Genomic DNA, 17,872 nt, shown 5'->3' on the forward strand with positions numbered 1-17,872 from the left:
GTGTGTCATGTTTCCAGCCACAGAAGGACGGCCCCCTAGTACAACACTTAACCAGCAGCAACAGCCAAACAAGCTTTAAGGTCTTCAAAACCTGCTCCCTCAGGCCCAAGGAGCAGGGCAGGCACTGCCAAGAGAGCCCATACCGTATGGTGCCGGCCAGGAGAGGATTGAAGGCATACAGCCAGTCGTGCATGTCCTTGTCACTGTTGGCCTGCAGCAGGATGCCGCGGTGCTCCGTGCACACAGCGAACGTGTTGGGCGTCTGTGAAGGCAGGAGGCCGTGAAAAGGTGCGAGGCCTCCCCACCATCCCAGTCAGCATGCAGGGTCGTGCTTCCCGGGGCCCGGCTGGAGCAGCTCGGGGGTGGGGGGTGCAGGACACGGGAGAGAAGACCCCCGGGAGAGAGCTAGGAAGGCTGCCCCACTCTCCGTGGCCTGCACAGCCCATTCAGACGCAGACAGGTGTGGCCTCCTAACAGAAGGGTCTGCGGTCAGGACACCCTATCTCTTGCACGCCCCAGGGCAACCTTGCCACTGCTCTGTGCCCCCCGAAGACGTGTCTACCCCCACAAACGAGGTTCCTTCCCCTTGACATGGCTTAGCTGCTGGGCCTGGCCTCCTCTGCTAAAGGCCGAGCCCTTGTGGTGGGGGACAGTGTGGGGAAACAGCCTGAGATTGTGTCCCCAAAGCCCACCACAGGGAATCAAAGATCAGCCAGCGGGCACTGAGGCTCCCAGAGGAAGGGGTTGAGGTCCCCGGCACACACATCCAGTGCCACTGCTGACTCCGAGAGGAGAAGAGCCAGGGGACAGGAAGGCCGGACTCCCAGGCCCACTACATGACCTGTCCCATGGGGCTGGGTGGCCCCAGGAGAAGGGGACTGGGTGTTGAGTTCTCCTGAATGGGAGTGGGTCAATGCCTGCTCCCCCGCCCCAAAGGACCACAGCCCATCACGGCTGGTTGTCATGGGATGAGGAGCCCTATGGGTGGGCAGAGGGGACCCCCAACATGAGAGGCAGAAGGATGCTGTGTGAGACAGAACACTAGGGCTGTGGTCTGGCAGCTAGCCGGAATAGGGCCCGCCGGGAACTAGGTGGCTAGGGAGGGCCAGCCCCCTCCCTGAGCCCTGCTGGCGGCTTGCAGGCCTCAGCCTGCCCAGAAACCCATCCCATCTCCTGGGCCGCACCTTGAGCATGGCCTGCTGGTCCTCGCTGTACTCCACCTGGGCGGTGGACAGGTTGAGCACAAACCTCTCCACGGAGTCCTTGTCGCTGTTGTATAGGTAGGCATAGGGACGTCGTACGACCACAAAGCGCTTGGCCCAGCCTGCCGTGTGAGGCTCCAGGAAGTGCAGGTAGCCCTTCTTCGACACGATGGGGCTGCAGGGCAGGGACAGCTGCTGGCTCCTGCGCTCCTGGCCCGGGGGGAGGGGGGTCCCCACACTGGCCCCCCACCCACCACCGGGCCCCTGGCAGTACTGGCCACTGGGAAGGTCAGACAGGGGCCCCCAAGAACGGCCAGGGCCAAAGTGCTGGGAGATGCCTGGCAGAACCCCAACCTGGGTGGTCGGAGACCAGAACCACCAGTTCTGAGCCTCAGTTTCCCCATCTGTACAACAGAGAAAGTGAAACAGAGCAGACACTGCCCCGAGCAGTCATTCCCTGTCACGTGAGCGTGACCCATAGAGTGTGGCCTTCTTGGGGCTACACAGGTGTCAGACTAGTGACGCACAGATGCACGGAAACCGGAGTTCTGCAGGGGCACCCATCAAGTCCCCTGCCCCGGGCCTGGCCCTGGTCCAGCCTCCTCCTTGCTCTTTCTCTACCCCCGCCCAAGGTTGCGGTGCCCAGCCTGTCTCCCTCGCATGGAGCTGTGGGGACAGAGCTGGCTGGGTGGGGCCTCAGAAGCACCCCTGTTTGGGGGCCCCCCACATACCTGACCCGGATCTCCTGGATGTCAGGAACCAGCAGGCGCTGGGGCTCCTTTTCTGCCTCTGTTGCCCGAGCCGGGGAGGGAAGCTTCTTCGAATCTGCCTCTGCCACAGGCTCGGCCTCTGGGCTGGCCGGCCGGGAGCAGGGCTGAGGGGTCCTGGGAAAACAAAGCCAAGCCTCTGCCTTCCTGCGAGGAGACGTCCTGGCCAGGCCAGGCCACCATCTTGGTGGCTTCCTCCCACCCCCTGCGTTACCCCCTTAGGCTGCCATGAGTACCTCTCAGGATCTGTCCACCCAGACGCACCCACAGCTGGGGCTGGAGGGCCCAGGCTACCCGATTCCAGGGCTGCACCAGGATGCCCCGCCTGTCACATGGCACCTTCTGTCCCCTGCCCTCGTGAAAGCGGTCCCTCTCCCCAGATGGCCCGTGGAGCCCAGGCTGTCATGTCTTCAGGGGCCCTCCGCACTGGGGCTTGCTGGGTCCAAAAAGCCTGACCCATGGCCAGGGAGGCCCATCTCTGGGGAGGCCCAGAGGGCTTGGATGAAATGTGGACACCTTGAAGGATATAAAATGTAAGGGCTCAGGTGTGGGCGGTGCTAGCATGGCTGGGGGAACGGGGCAGACGGCCGGGCATATGGCCGGGCATTGCGGCCACTGCCACGGGGCTCACCTTCTATCCTACTGAGTATTGTGTGAGCCCATCCCCCTGAAAGGGTTTTTGGTTTTGTGCCATTTGATCCATTCAGCATTAGTCCCCATGACACTAGAAATCAGTGCTTCAGCCGAAAACGTCCTTGGGAGAGTCAGACAACTGGAGAGCAGCTAGGGGCCATGCCGGTCAAGGGTGCAGGGTGGACCACCCCCCCCCCCGCCCCGCCCTGCCCTGCCCAGCTATGTGCGGCCTTCCCGGGTCACTGTTGCCCCACCCCATCCCCATGCTCTGCACCAAAGCGGCAGCCACACCGTCCTCAGCGGGTTTGTAGCCCTGCCAACTTCTTCGGGGTCTGCACTCACCTCAGCTCTGCGGCTCCGTACCGCCCTTCAACCAGAGAGGGGCAGGTGGAGGAGGGCGTGAGCGTGGCTGCGCCCAGAGGTGACATGGAGGGGTCCCGGAGCAGGGTGACAGACATCTCAGAGAGCTGTGGAGAGAGCGAGGCTTTCATGGGGCAGACGGGGTGTGGACGCCCCCACAGTGGCTAATCCCTGCACCTTGGCTCATGTTTTACCTCCATTTAGGGCACCCCCCACTCCAATGGCAGGCCAGACCCCCTTCCCAGCCTCCCTTGAACCTCTCCCAGCCCCACGAGGCCCTGGCCTGCCCTTCCCCGGGCTGTGGGCTCTGTCTGGCCTCAGGAGGGACTTGTAACAGCTGCACTCCAAGGAGGGAGCAGGGACCACATCCGGGTCAGAGAAGGCTCTGCCGCCGTGTAGTCTTGGAGCCCCGACTGTAGGATGGGCAGTCCAGGAGCCTCAGGGAAAGGCCCTTCCAGGCAGAGGGTGAGGCTAGTGCAAAGCAGGAAGGCCAGGCTGCAAGAGGGCTATGCATGGTGGGCTCTGTGCCAGGGTGGGCGGGGCGGCATGAGTGGCCCCTTTGGTAGGGGAAGACAGCTCCAGGGCTGGGGCCCAAGCACCCAGGACAGAGGCAGCTGAGGGCTGGGCTGGAGGCAGCAGGGAGGGTCCTGGATGGGCCTAGCCCTGGTTCGCCCTGAAGGCCCCAGGGCTCCACGGACCCCACACACAGACCAGACCAGGCCCTTGGCTAGGAGGTGCTCCTTTGGGCTGTGAGAGTATGTTTCTAAGAAAACCCTTATTTCCTTCTCTGGACGGGGGTGAGAACTGTTCTTGGAGACGAAAGCCCTGCGGACAGCCCCTTGCTGCCTACCTTGCTCTCGCTCGCGCTGACACAGACATGGCTGTGGGTGTACTCTCTGTTGAACGTGTGCGTGAGGAGGCGTAAACACTGTAACGAGAGCAAATGTCCAGTTGGGGGTGGTGCCCTAGACCTGGCTCGACTGCAGCATGGCCCCTGGATGTGGAGGACTGGCTGAAGGCCTGGACACAGTGGCTCCAGCCTCCAAGGTGATGAGTGAGCCAGGGAAGCCTCTGGGAGCAGGCCCCGGGCCCAGGGCAAAGATTGGGGGGACAGCATTGCCCAGCCTAAGAGGTCTTCCCAGTGGCCCATCAAGCTACCCAAGGAGCCAGCTCTGGAGAGAGGGGTGAGCTCCCCATCAGCACAGGTATTCAAGGAAGCAGATCACTGCTTGGGGGAGGAAGCTGTAAAAGGCTGCCAAATTCCAACATATGTGGAGTGAGCGGCAGGCAAAGGGCCTCTATGGACCCTCCTTGTCCCAGCTCCTGCCCTAATAGGACAAGGCTGAGTCCCCAGAGCCCTGCAGGGACCACAGTCAGGGCAGTGCTGCCTGAGCTACCTTGACGGCCAGCTCCCGTTGCCTCTCGTTGGGAGCCTCCACAGGGGACGGCCGGCCCTCAGCAGAGAGTGGGGAGGAGGGGCTGGATGAGCCGTGGGACCCGGAGTCCTCACTGGAGGCAGGGGATGGTGCCTCGGGGCCGGGCCGCTGGGTGGTCTCCAGCTTCTCCCGCAGCAGCAGGTAATGCCTGGTCTTCTCCACCTGCAGGAGGCGGGACATGGCTCAGCCGCTGCACCCCAGGGTCATGTGGACCCGAGAGCCCACCCACTGTCTCCCCATGGGCTGTGCTGCTGATGGGACTCAGCCCAGCCATCCGGCCACCCTCTGTCCAGCATCCGCGTCCCCCACGTCTGTGCTCACAGTGAGTGGAGGGACAGTCTACCCCTGCTGCAGCATCCTCCCAGCGCCCTGCTTCTCACATGCACCTGCGGCCTGGGCTGTCCATGCCCACAGCACACGAGCTCACCTCCTGCAGCAGGCTCAGCTTCTCCAGCTCCCATTGGTGGTCCAGGATGAGGCTGTCGCTCCGGGGCCGCCAGCCCGCCAGGTTCTCCTCGCCCCGGACATAGGCCACAGATGTATCCAGCACTCGCCTTCGCCGCCGCTGCATCCCTACAAAGGGGACCCTGGGCTGACCACGTTCCCGCCCTGGCTCTTGGCCTTGGGCTTAGTCTGGTCCCCCTGGGAGCGCCATGCCCACAGAAGTCATCCAGCCCCCAGTGCTGCCTCTCCCCTCACTGTCCTCTGGCCTCTTGGGACAACCCCGCAAGTTCAAATGTTAGCACTTGAGTCTCAAAAGGGAGGGCCCCCCAGAACTGCAGCTTAGCTGAGGTGATCTGAGTGACCCCAGAGAACCCCGACTCCCTGACAAAGTGCCCCCACCCCCTTCAGAGAGAGCAGGGCAGAGGCCTACCTGGGCTGCCTGCATCGGCCACGTGGCACAGGCTGAGCTCATAGACGCCCGTCACGCGGTTGCTGCGGGGAGCAGAGAGAGGACGTGTGGACACCAGGCCCAGCAAGGGCCTGTCCAATGCACACTGGAAACAAGTCCAACTGCATGCCCTTCTGGGTGGCCTTGCATGGGGTCCCTGGGCTACAGCCCATATGGATAGGTTTGTTGGGGAGTCCACATCCCAGACCCCTCCAGGCCCCATTTTGCTGAGTGCACACTGCCAACCTTGTCATGGAGGCAGGCCCAGCCGGCAGGCAGTAGCCCATCCCCTCTGGGTGACCCCCGGATGCCTGGGTCATAGCCAGCCTGAGGCCACTAAGTCCTGAACCCCACACTCCACCCTCCTGTCTGTGCCCCAGATGTCCTGCACACTGGGGCCCACAAGACAGCGTGGGAAGGAGGTGAGCACAGGAGGCCCAGCACCTGTGGGGGTCTCCGCTTCTGGGACAAAGCCCCCTCCTCACTGCCTTGACGGTCCTGTCCATCACCCCCATACCCCAGGAATGCAGGACTGGTCAGAGGGCAAGAGGGGATGGCTGGTCCCGGGCCTGACATTCTACTCCCTCAGGTGCTGCCAGCCTCCAGGAGGCAAGAGGTTCTGTCCAGAGTGCCCTTTTCCCAACCCAGCCCCCCCATCCTGCTGACATGATCCCCGAGGTCCGGGGGAGGAGGTCTCCCAGCCATGGGGGTGGAGCTGGGCCCTAAGACCACCCACGAGAGGGTCCCAGGGCAGGGGAACGGTTAGGAGAGTGGCTGGTCTACCTTTTCATCTGGGATGGTCTGCAGCTGGCCAGTCACTTGAGCCTCTGCCGGGCACACCCAGCCACTCCCCATAGAGAGTCCACACAGCAGCACCCCAGCACCCGCCACCCCCACTGTAGGCTCACCTCTCCCAGCCACTCCCCATGCAGCCCCCCACCACCCCCACTGCAGGCTCGCCTCTCCCAGCTGCTCCCTGTGCAACCCCCCACCACTTCCACCGAAGGCTCACCTCTCCGAGGCCCGCAGGCTCCCACTGCCAAACAGGTTTCGGATGGAGCGCGAAGCAGGCAGCTTGGCGTCCCGAGAGTAGAAGACCATGCAGAAGTCCTTGGTGATGACCGCTGGCTGGGTGCAGTTCTCCATCTGCCATGGGGTACAGGGCAAGGGCTCAGGCACAGGAGCATCCCCACAGGACCCAGGCACCAGAGCCCCTCTAACCATCTTTGGGGGGCGCATAAGCCACTGGTCAGCAGCCTCAGACCTCCATGGTCCCCTGGCATGGCACCAGACCCAGGCGGGAGGTCTCTGCTCCCCGCAGCTGACTCCTAGGAGAAAGCCAGGATCCCACCTCCCTGGGCTGCAGGTGGCTGGGCGTTGGTGCCGGGGACCCCGAGGATCCTAGACACAGGCCCCAGCCGCCTGGCCATGGGATCAGGCGACACACTCCCGAAACGCCTGTGAGGGTCGAAACAGATCCCAGCTCTGCACCCACGTTCTCCTTTCCGTGACTTCCCCGGGTGCCGACAGGCTGCGTCTCTTGACGCAGCAGGCTCTTCTGTTTTCCCGAAGCTCAACAGCACCCCGACGAAGCCCGTGTGCACCGGGGCCTTACTGGGCCAGACCGGCAGCGTCTCCCCAACAAACCAGCATCCCAAGAGGCAGAAAAGTGGGTCCCCATGGCATAGCTGGAGTTTCAGGCCCAGAGGGCAGGGGGTGCCTTTACCTCCCCCGAGCCTCCTTATTCCTCAATAGTGCCCCCACCTGGCAATACCCCTGCTTTCAGCCTCTCCCCCGCCCCACCACCTCTGTGCTTCACAGGGAGGGTGCAGCCCAAGACTGGGGGCGCCTATTTCCAGCCCACGTGGAGCCTGGAAGGAGCCGTCCTGAAGCCCCAGGGCAAAGCCGCACCCTGCGGTGAGTGGGAGGCGCCTTGGAAAGTAAGGGAATCAAACGAGGACTTGACAAGTCCTCAAAGAAGACATAGGGGCATCTGGGCTTGTCCAGGGCCACTGAGCACCCTCCCTGCCCCTTGGTGAGCAACTTCAGGAATCTCTCACCTCGATGTAAGCTGAGACAGTCATGTAGATCTTCTCTCGGTACGGGGTGACCCGGTTGAGCAGGAGAGAGTTGTGCATGGAGCTGTCCCACGCAGCCTCGAATTGGTAGAAGGTCCTGGAAGGAAGCAGAGACAAGGTAAAACATGGCGGCCCACAGGCTGGGCTTGTGGGTTGGGGACATGCAGATGACAAACACAGACAGAGACGCGAGGGCCGCCACAGGGAGAGCAGCCCGGGCGGTGTGGAGAACAGACTCCTCCTTACTCGAGCTGGAGGGGTTTTCCCCTGTGCATGGACGGGCGGGGCAGCCCACAGCGCTGGCTCTAAGGCAGGAATGGGAGTGGGAGCCAGAGAGGGCTGAGAAGGAAGGGAGGGAGGGAGGCACGTGGGCTGGGACATGGCAAAAAAGGGGAAGAGAGGGCAGGAGAAGAGGGGAGGTGGAGGCAGACAGAGGGGTGAGAGATGGGGAGAGGGCAGAATGGAGACCACCCCCTCCTGCCCTGTCTGAGTAAGGAGGGGTCAACCTGCCCGGGTTGGCCAAAACCCTGTGGCCCACCTCCTCCCCTTGGGGGAGGATGCTTGGAGTGGAAGCCGGGGTGGCCCATGGCAGATGGCATCACCACACACCCCCCCACAGCCAGGCTCCTCTCCATTTAGCACTGAGCAGGCAGTGGGCTCTTCCCCCGTCCCCATCTCTAACCCCAGAAGAAAGTGAGCAGAGCAGACGCCCGTGGCCCAGAATGCCCTCTGAGGACAGCATAAAGGGTCCCCAGGGGGCCAAGACGTTAGTCTTCAGTGTCTCCACTCCGGAGCAAGTTCTCCTTGTCAATTGCCCAATGGCAGAGCTCCCAGACTCTTATTTAGGCAGGGTGCCCATCTGAGGATCCTCTGTGAGGTAAGGAATTTGCCTCAGTCCAGAGTGCGGCCACTCCGCGAGCCCCGGCCAGCACCACTCAGCACCCAGCCATGCCCCGTTTCCATCCAAGCATCCTCAAAGACACAGCTGAGACACACTTCAGCACAGACTGCGGACAGACAGCGGCACACGCCCCAGCACAGCCAGACCACCCCCTGGAGAGGCTGGCCCAGCCTGAGAGTACAGAGGGCCACCAGGAGGGGCAAGGGCACGCCAGCTTGCAGCCCATGCCCGCAGCCTCCTGGCTCTCCAGGGCACACTCCAGGGACACGGGGAAAAGCAGCGGGATGGGGCAGGGCCGCTGTCACACACACACACACACACACACGTCACCAAGGACAACGATCCAGAGGAAGGGCCGTGAGGACAGCGGGGTGACCAGACTGGTAGAGAGCGCGGGGAGAAAGGAAATTGAAAAGCAGAAAAGGACAGACCAAGCGAGTGCGGAAGAGAAAAGTGAGCTGTACCTAGTGTCATTTCCGAATGAAATGCTAAAGGTGGAGGCAGCCAGGACACACACGTACACACAGAAGAGATGGACACGTCAGAACGAGCCCCGTCACGTGGCCGGGTACAAGCTAACCCACAGTGAGCGGGGGAGTGCGCCATATCCGCCAGCTGCCCGGGCGGCTCACGGGGCAGCGTCTGGGGCCCTCTCCGACCCCCAGTCCCCGCATCTGCAGCCAGAGCTTTGAGTCCGTGCCCAGCAGGACCAGGCGGGTACCCGTGGACCCGTGACCGACCCCTAGAGGGACGCCTCCGTCCCAGGGGCCCCCAAGCGCCCTAATCCCCGTGGGCCAGGCCCTCGGGGAAAGCCAGAGGTCCAACGCAGCCCAGGCCAGACAAATGCCGTGGCACAGCTGTGTGACCTCTGGCCATCACCAGACACCTCTGTACCCTGCTTCCTGGACCAACCACTGGCAGTCACCATCCCTGCCTCATGGAGATGTCCTATGGGTTGAAGGAGCTCATCCGAGGTGCTGAGGGCAGGGCCCAGATGGGATTATTCTTACTAATTCTTGTTACTAGTCCTTGCCTCCAAGAGGCCCTGACCACACACTGGGAAAGGCCAGCCTGAGGGCCTCCTACCCGGGGCAGCCAGCCAGCCCCAAACCCTCGCTGCCCGTCCCCTGTCCACCTTCCTCAATGTCATTAAAGGATGCTGCTGGTTTCTGACCCACTGCTGGTGCTCTGGGGACCAGCAGGGCTCTCTTACATTGGTGTGCACTCTCTATTTGTCCTTCGGGAAGACCTGGCCCTCCTAGGGCAGTCTCCTAGTCAGACACCAAGAGCTGGACCCCCATCTCGTCAGGAGCCCTTCACCCTTGGGTGGGACATACCAACAGAACCGGAGCCAGCCCAGTGAGGGCGGCCAAAACATTAGGGCCTGGCAGCAGCCCTCACCCCAGGACCAAATGGACTCTGCCACAACTGGCCGGGGCCAGTAGGAGAAATGAGCCGCACCTCCACACGAGGCTCACTCACTGAGGCCCCTCGGAGATGCTCTTGGCCAAGAGGGCCTCAGTCAAGTTGGGATGTGGCTCTTGCTGAGATCCAAAACCCCTTGAAAACCTAAACCTGTGGGTCTTGTGTGTTGAGGTGGGGCCGGGCAGTGGGTGGGGGTCCCCCTTGGGCCCATGTACACAGCTTAAGAGGCGCCTTCCACTAAGCCGTTCCCCAGGCACCAAGATGGCTGGGGTCTGACCTGGCTCAGCCATGACGCTGCTCACAGGCTGTTCTCAAAGCCCTGGTCAGCCTTCAACCCCAGGCAGCCCTCCTGTAGACCGGCCCCTGGCTTACAGCCAGCCATGCATCCGCATAGTCAGGGGGGTCAGAACCTGGAGCCCCAGACAGGAAGGGTTGTCAGCAGCACTCGCAAGCCCCCGGGGCCTCTGCAGAAGGAGGTCTCACCAGACACCAGCAGGAATGCTTGTGGCGGGGAGGGGTGGCCGAGAGCCAGCTTGCCTGCGTGGGACCTTCACAGCCCTGGAGGGTGCAAGGCTGCGGGACATAGCACGGGACCGGGGATCACTGTCCCCCATCACCGAGACAGCCAGACGGAGTCAGGGCTACTACACCAGGACCCCCACTCGGGAGCAGACACAGGACTCTCGGGACCTCTCCATCAAGTCACCCCAGGAAGGGAGCACCCCTCCCTCAACCCCCACTTGGACACCCAGCCAGTCCCGCAGACACACTCTCAGGAGAAATGTGCCAGCCAGACGAGGGGTCCCTGGGTCAGAAGTACTGCAGATTCCCAGACCCCACCCGAGACCCACTGAGGTAGAAACACGGGGGCAGGTCGCCTTGTGAGCAAAGCGCCTGGGCTCACTCTGGCGCCTCACCACAGTCTTGGCCCACCCTGCCGACCCTTTGGATCCAGATCCATGTCATGCCGGGACCCGAGTGTCCCTGACCCAGGGAGGCCCTGCCCACAGCTCCCAGGCCTGAGCCCTTCTCCAGGACACCCAGCAGCAGGCAGGGCTCTGCTTCCCCAAGGGAAGAGCCCTAGGAGTTCCCGCAGGACCCTTCCTCTTTCCGTGGTAGACTGCAGGAATCAGGACAGAGGCTCCCCTCCTCCGAGCCTCCTACAGGAGCTGCCAGCCAATATCTCCCTCTGACCAGCAGGGGTGGGTGGGGAGGGGGTCTGTGTTGACGCCCCCAGCCACAGGGCTGGGACAGCGGGGGGCCAGAAACAGGACCACCCCCAACTCAGCTCCAGGACTTAGAGTTCAATCCTCAGACAAGTGAGGACCCACAGGGGAAACCTGAAAACGCGTTACAAAGTTCTGTTGACAAAGAATATGTCATAGGCTGTGAAATGTTTTTTTCGTGCTGATTCTTGTCCAGCAAGCTTCAATGGCCGTCCCGGCCACCACAACAGTTGTGGGTGTTTCATGTCCCCTTGGAGGGTGACATGGGAGCCCCCCGCGTTGGCCTGGCCTGATCTAATGGACTGTGTGCCCGCTGTATCCCTGCGGAGCTCAGGGGCAGGCAGAGGGTCATCCCCCGCCTCACACACCCAACAGCGGCACCTGGTCGTTCCTCACGGGATGCCAGCTGCACACAGCCCATTGATGCACCTTCCGACAACTGTGTGGTGACTTGTACCCAGCACTTGGGACGAGCATCACAGCCACGGTAGGTTAACGGGCAGGCAAGGGGAAAGGGATTCTGCTGTGCCCACTGCAGTCCTGGGCACGGCTTAGCGGCCTCATGCACTGTGCAGCTGGAGAGTCCTCAGACCCAGAGGGAATGGAGAAGTAAGAGGATTGAGAGACTGAGGAGGTGAGGAGGTGAGGAGGTGAAGGGGTGAGGGGGTGAGGGAAGGAGGGGGTGAGAAGCAAAGGGGTGAGGGAATGAAGGGGGTCAGGGATGAAGCGGTGAAGCGGTGAAAGGATGGGGGCGAGGGGATAAAGGAATGAGGGGATGGGGTGAGAGGTGGAAGAATGAAGGGACTGAGGGGATGAGGGAGTGAGGGGGTGGAGGGGTGAGGGGATAAGGGGTTAATGGGTGAGGGAATGAAAGGGGTAGGGGATGAAGGGGTGAAGGGGTGGGGATGGGAATTAGGGGATGAGGGGATGAGGGAATGAAGAGTGAGTTCTGAGGGGATGAGGGAAGGAAGGGGTGAAATGAGTGGTTGGGGTAAGGGGATAAGGGGGAAAAGGGGATGAGGGGTGAAGGGATAAAGGGATGGGGTGCAGGAATGAGAGGTGAAGAAGAGGGATGTGGGGTGAGGAGATCTGGGGATAAAAGGGTGAGGGGTCAGGAGGTGTGGGAATGAAGGGGTGAGGGGTAAGTGGCTAGGTAAGAGGATGAGCGGGTGAGGGGATGAGGGTGAGGAGCTAGGGGTGAGGGATGAGGAGATAAGAGGTGAGGGGCTGAGGGGGTGAGGGAATGAGGACTGACAGGTGAGGGGATGAGGGGCAGAATGACCACGTGACCCACATTTACACAGTTGTGTGGAAGCCTCCCAGCTAATAGATTTTTGTCACCTCATTTCTGCCACAGCAACTTCAAGCAGGGGTTAAATTATCCCCTTTCTGAGGAGGAAAGGAAAACGAGGCTCCAGAAGCTTCTGCCACCTGTCCATACTCACAAAGACAGCCAAGGGCACTGCCAGCCAAGGGCACAGCCAGGCTGCCCCAGTCCACACATCTAGGGCGAGACCCTCCCTGGACCACACCCCACTGTCCACTCATTCCCAGGACCATCCCCACAGTGGTTCCTGCCCCCACAGGGCTGGGCCCCGTGAAGGAGGCAGGGGCTCTGACCCCCACTGCCTCACATGCCCTGGGCCTCCTCTTTCAGGCCAAGCCCACTGGGACCGATGAGCCCTCATCTGGGACTGGGGGTCTGGACTCTCTGCTCAGGTGCAGGGGTGAGGGCCTCATGAAATTGGGGAGCTAAAAAGGAAAATCAGTGCCCATTCCTTCCTTGGTACCTCTTCCTGGCCGTGCAGTATTGTCCCCATTTTACCCAGGAGCTTCCTGGAGGCATAAGTTGCAGGTGTGGAGTTGGGGGGTCGAGGACCAGTGAGCACCCCTCTATCCTACAGAGCTAGCTATACAAACGCAAACTTGAACAGAACATGCACATCCCTCCCCTTCCCGCGCCAAGCTATCACACTGAGGGGATTGGAACCTTCTATTCATCAAGGAAACAGCTCTTGACATGGGTCCTGTCCAGCAGATGCGTCCGAGCAAGGGGCTCCGGGCCCAGAGCTTTCTGAGAGCAGGACGACGGCCTTGGCCGGCCCAGGTCCCTACCAGGCCCCCTCCCTGCTCTGGGAGCACGTCTGTGCTCCCTGTTCAGAAGCAGCCACCGCCACATGTGTTCCCTTGACAGGGACCCCAGGGAGGGCGAACAACAACCTCTGGAAACAGAGTGTCCACAAACTGTGTCCACCACACAGATACACGCGTGCGCATGCTTTCGGGGTCACACCAGCAGGAGCCACAGCCCGTGGGGCCCAGGGCCCGTTCACAGTGACCCTCACAGCGTGACTCAGACACAGGCCTGTGGTGCCACCCACACCACCCTGGGGCTCCTCCCACAGAAGGAACAGGCACCCCCCCGCCCCCCAGGCGGCTGAAAGGCTCACACATTTGCTGAAAGCCTTCTGAATGCTCATTCATCTTTCAAAACAGCTGACCTGCAGGACCACCCCCACAGCACTCTGACCACCGTCCACAGGACCCAGAAGGACATGACCTTGACCCTCTGCTCAGAACAGACTCGAGTCTCACGGACGGTCTTGATTAGGGACTTTGAGGCTGTCTGCCCCTGGGGCCTCACTGATCCTGGCACCCAGTGGGCCTGCTCAGGGACCTCACTCAAGTCGGGGAGGCAACCCCCACCCAGGAGCCCCTGCCTCGGGGGGTTCGGACAGAGACCAGCTGGGCCCTTCACAACTTACTTTACTGCCCACCCCCTGCCATCCAGGGTGTGTGGCAGCCAAGGCCAAGAGCGGAGCTGGAGCCCCCAGCCCAGCCAGGTGAGGGGCTGATGCTCAGGCTGGAAGGTGTGGAGCATGGAGGTCCCTGGCAGGGCTGGTTCTCGTCTGCCCTCCCGTCCTGGGCCCACCACAGCCCCTCTCTCCCTCTTTTCTCTTTCACCTTACAAGGGGTGGGGCTGGTGCGGGCCAGCCTGCATGCGGGGGGGCGCCTGCTCCGGCTCCGGCGGGGGCAGGGTCAGCATGGGGCGGGCAAGGCTGGGGGCAGGAGCAGGAGGCCGGCCAGGGTCTCCGGAGGGGCAGGAAACTACTGAAGCAGCCAAAATCAAGAGGACGGGCAGAAGGAACTCAGCCAGGAGGGAGGGGTGGGGTGAGGAGAGGAAGCAACAAAGAAAATCAAAAAAGGATTCCAAGGAAATAAAACCAAAGAAGATGGAGAAACAGGAGGGAAAGGGGAGCAAGTGTAGAAGAAATCCAAAAAGCTGAAAATAAATGTCAGGGTGTGGGGCTGGGGAAGGAAAGAGGCCAAAATAAAACCAAGGGGCACAAATGATACCTAGGCATGTCCGAATCAAGAAACTGCCTGCAAAACACAAACAATTACAGGTTAGTGAGGCCGGCGGGGCAGGGCAGCGGGGTGGCGGGGCAGGGCTGCGGGGCGGCGGGACGGCAGGGCAGCGGGACAGCGGCAGCAAGGGGAGGGGCAGCGCAGAAAGAAGCTGTCCATGGTGACAGGCCCAGTCTGAGCTGGGGAGGCCGCGAAGCACAGGGCCTTGGAGCAGGAGGAGGCTGAGGCTGTGGCAAAGCAGGTTGATAGCTCGCACCCCTCAGCCCAAGCCTCGGAGGTCTCTGAGCTTCAGCGCCTTTCAGGGGGGAAGGGTCCACTCAAGTGGCCCATTACAGGGCTCTGAGAACATCAGCCAGGGTCCAGGAAGAGAAAGTTCCCAGGGAAGGGGAACCTGCCGGCTTGGCCCGCCGAGCCTCCAAATGGCATCTGCCTGGGGCCCCCAGGTGGGGACGGTCCCCAAGATTTTCCTGGGGGAGGGCTGGGGGGTCGGCGGTCCTGGGGCTGTACCATCATGGGCAAGAGCCAAGCCTGAGGCCAAAGCAGCTCTGGACAAGGTCTATCATCCCAGCCCACAGATGGGTCTTCCTCTACATTTGAACCAGGGCAGCCCTGACCTCAGACACAGGGCCGACAGGCCCCAGAGCTGCCTGTCAGCCAGCCTCACTGCCCACCGCCCCTAGGAAGCAGAACCAAAGCTCCGTCAGTAACGGGGCCTCAGGCCTCTAGGATCAGGGCTGGACCTGCTTAGCTAAGGCCCTGAGGTCCAGCCGGGAGCCAGAGCACCCTTAACTACTGGGACTCAGCCTAGAGCTGAGGCCCCCAAGGGCCTCCCCAGCAGCTCACAGAGGGAAGCCTCAGAGACACGGTCCCCCATGTAGGGAGACCACACGGGGCAGGAGGCTTGGAAGGAAAATACTTAACCCTGCCCTCTTGGGTTTTGCTCCCCACTCCCTTTCTGCCCCAAGAATCTAGAAGTTGCCAGGCCAAAGGAAGGGTCTGAGGCAGAGGGAGTGCTGAGCTCACTCAGCAGGCAGAGCCTCCAGGGTGGCCCTCCGCTCTGGGGTCCTAACTCCCACATCCCTGCAGGCAGCCCTCATGGGATTGCATTCTTGTGGTCAGAGGAGCCCCTGAGCCGGCTTGCTCCACAGTGCCCCCCAGCTTCCCACTCTGCCAGGAGGGACTCCCAACCCACTCTTCATAGTGACACCTCCCGGCGTTCTGCACCCCAGGACAAGAGTGCAGGTGACTTCCCTCGGGAAGGTTTCTGGGCAGGGCTGGAACCAGAGTCACAGCTGCCCCTCTGGGAGTCTCTGACTTCTGGCCCCCCAGTTGCGTGCACGGGGGATGCTTCCCTTACAGCCCACTCCCCAGGGTGTCCACAACAAAGCCAGGTTCCACTGGGGCTCCGGAGTCAGAAGGGCAGGACCTGACGCCTCAGGACATTTACCCTCATGGGTCCTAGCGTTCCTGGCAAGTGCAGGATCCCCGGTCCCCTCCAAGCACTCCCAGCCCTCAAAGACATTTTTTTCCTGTACACACTGCCACAGGAACCAGTGAAGACAGCCAGAGCGCGAGCTCCCGGGGTCAGCTCTCAGCGTCTGCCTGCAGGCCAGGTCTGCCCATGGGAGAGCCGTCTGGGATGCTGGAACATTCTCGTCATTTCCCCAAGCCCCTGGAGAGCAGCATCTCAGACACAGCCAAGCCCACATCCCCACCAAGAGGACAGGTCTCGACAGCTACGAGGTACCCACCCCCCATCAGTCCCCAGATGCCACCCCTCACACCCCCCAGCCAAGCCCAGCAAGGCTGATGTTTTGGGGGTGAACGAGGGCATCCCCGGGGTGTTGGCACACCCCACCTGCCCCCCTCACATAAAGGGGGAGCTGGGGCTGCCCCGGCTGCCAGGTCTTGGCCATTAACCGCAAGCTGGGAAAGGAGCAGCCCAGTGACAAGGAGCAGGTGCCAAGCTGTGCCCAGAGGCCAAACCACTGACCTGTGCACCCTGGAATGGCCACCAGAACTCCCAGCCTGAGGCCCAGACCACCCACAGCAGCGTGGCTGGGGACGTTCGGGGCTACTTGTCTGCCCAGCAACCCCGGTGTCCCCCCTCACCCCCGAAACTCCTAGGACAGAACCCAGCTCAGCCATCCTCAACACCCACTGCCCTTCCGCCAGGTGACCAAATGAACAGGCTGGACGAATGTGTGAGCTGTGATGGGACAACGTGCAGACACACACACCAAGGGACTCGGAGGCCAGGCCTCCCCTCCCGGCACCCGTTCTGCAGGTGTCAGAAAGGAAGGCCCGAAAGTTCTGTGGCTGGACAGGCCCAAGACCTCACACAGCCAGGCCCACTGCAGTTGTGGCGGGCTGAGGACACACCCCGGGTCCTGACCTGGACCCTGTCTCCAGGGAGCTGGGAACAGAACCCACTGTTGCCCAGAGGGCACTCACCGGTCATCCTGGGCCGGGTGGATGTAATCAGAGGACAGGATGTTGAGAGACAAGATGTTCGGGTCAATCAGGGATTCATCAGTTTCTGGTGTGTTTCGGATTCGACCTACAGGAAAGGCCACAGTCCAGTCACCTCCCAGGAGGACAGGCGGGTGCTAGGTCCCTGCCTGGACCGGCACGCCGGAATCTTGCGGCCGCGTCAGGGAACCGACTCCCCATGGGCCCACAGGAGCACCCGACAGCGAGGCCGCGGCAGCGTCTCTGCCAATCCCGGGCGCCGGCACTCAGCGCACCACCCTGCCCTCCGTCCTCCCACAATCTCAGTGTCTAGTTTATCAGCCATAAATAACTCTCTCTCTCCACGTTGGTCTCTCTTGCAACCAACTGAGAGGTTCTAACCACTCAGCCTAGAATGCACAGGCCCTTGTTAGGAAAGGAAATCTTAGCAAGAGAAGGAAAAATGTTCCTTCTTCTCTTTATACTAGAAGGAAGGGAGAATGAAGGAGGGAAAGGAGAGGAAAGGAAAGGAGGGGGGGAAGGACCATCTGGTTGTTAATCTCTCTGCAGGGCACACCTCTTGCAGAGCCCCCTAAGTCGCCCCCTGGGATGGCGGTCCTGTCTGGGGAAGGCGCCACAACGGGTATGAGTCAAGAATCCTGCTGGTGGTTTGGTGTGTCGTTTCTTGCCCCAGTAGTGTTAGATACCAGAACACTCCGCTTCGTCAGGGAAGAAACAGACACTGAATTTTCTCCATTAAGCCATGCAGGAAGACTGGTCTTTTGTCCCCCGTACGCATGGGTGAGGCGGAGCCGAGGCCCTGGCCAGGAGTCTGTGGCCATGTATGCTGGAGTTACCTGCCCCACCTCCTGGAATCTTCTTGCAGCATTTGGGTTCTGGGAGGAGGCAGGGGTGGGGTCCCCCCAAAAGTGCTCCGAGGGTGTGACCCCCATAGTGGGAGGTGGAGTGCCCCGTGGCTTGACTGGAGCTAAAAAACTCGTTCCAGGGCTGGCCCCCGACCTCCTCGGCTCCTAGGGCACGACGTCAGCAGCTCTCTGCCCATGTGTGTGGTCAGGCACCCCGCTGGCAAGCGTGATGCCTGGGGGCCCCTGTCGGGCAGAGACGCCCCTTC

The 17,872-nt window shown here is 61.8% G+C and overlaps 1 protein-coding gene across 17 annotated transcripts in view; it reads right to left on the reverse strand.

The window, feature by feature from the left end:
- The window catches only part of KIF1A (kinesin family member 1A), a 90,616-nt gene that overhangs the window by 3,623 nt on the left and 69,121 nt on the right, over nt 1-17,872 (reverse strand). For 6 of the 17 annotated variants that reach the window (XM_032355410.1, XM_032355408.1, XM_032355416.1 and 3 more), the window contains 13 exons: nt 16,744-16,849; nt 14,278-14,304; nt 8,734-8,757; nt 7,351-7,465; nt 6,303-6,436; nt 5,273-5,334; nt 4,826-4,971; nt 4,360-4,560; nt 3,813-3,890; nt 2,945-3,069; nt 1,934-2,086; nt 1,185-1,377; nt 144-262 (listed from right to left, as the gene is read on the reverse strand). In XM_032355410.1, the coding sequence (XP_032211301.1) occupies nt 144-262; nt 1,185-1,377; nt 1,934-2,086; nt 2,945-3,069; nt 3,813-3,890; nt 4,360-4,560; nt 4,826-4,971; nt 5,273-5,334; nt 6,303-6,436; nt 7,351-7,465; nt 8,734-8,757; nt 14,278-14,304; nt 16,744-16,849 (1,483 nt within the window). The remainder of the gene's footprint in view (nt 1-143; nt 263-1,184; nt 1,378-1,933; nt 2,087-2,944; nt 3,070-3,812; nt 3,891-4,359; nt 4,561-4,825; nt 4,972-5,272; nt 5,335-6,302; nt 6,437-7,350; nt 7,466-8,733; nt 8,758-14,277; nt 14,305-16,743; nt 16,850-17,872) is intronic. The other 11 variants (XM_032355412.1, XM_032355424.1, XM_032355415.1 and 8 more) reach the window with 3 other exon arrangements.

Source organism: Mustela erminea, chromosome 8 (assembly GCF_009829155.1).
Source record: "Mustela erminea isolate mMusErm1 chromosome 8, mMusErm1.Pri, whole genome shotgun sequence".
Classification (NCBI taxonomy): domain Eukaryota; kingdom Metazoa; phylum Chordata; class Mammalia; order Carnivora; family Mustelidae; genus Mustela; species Mustela erminea.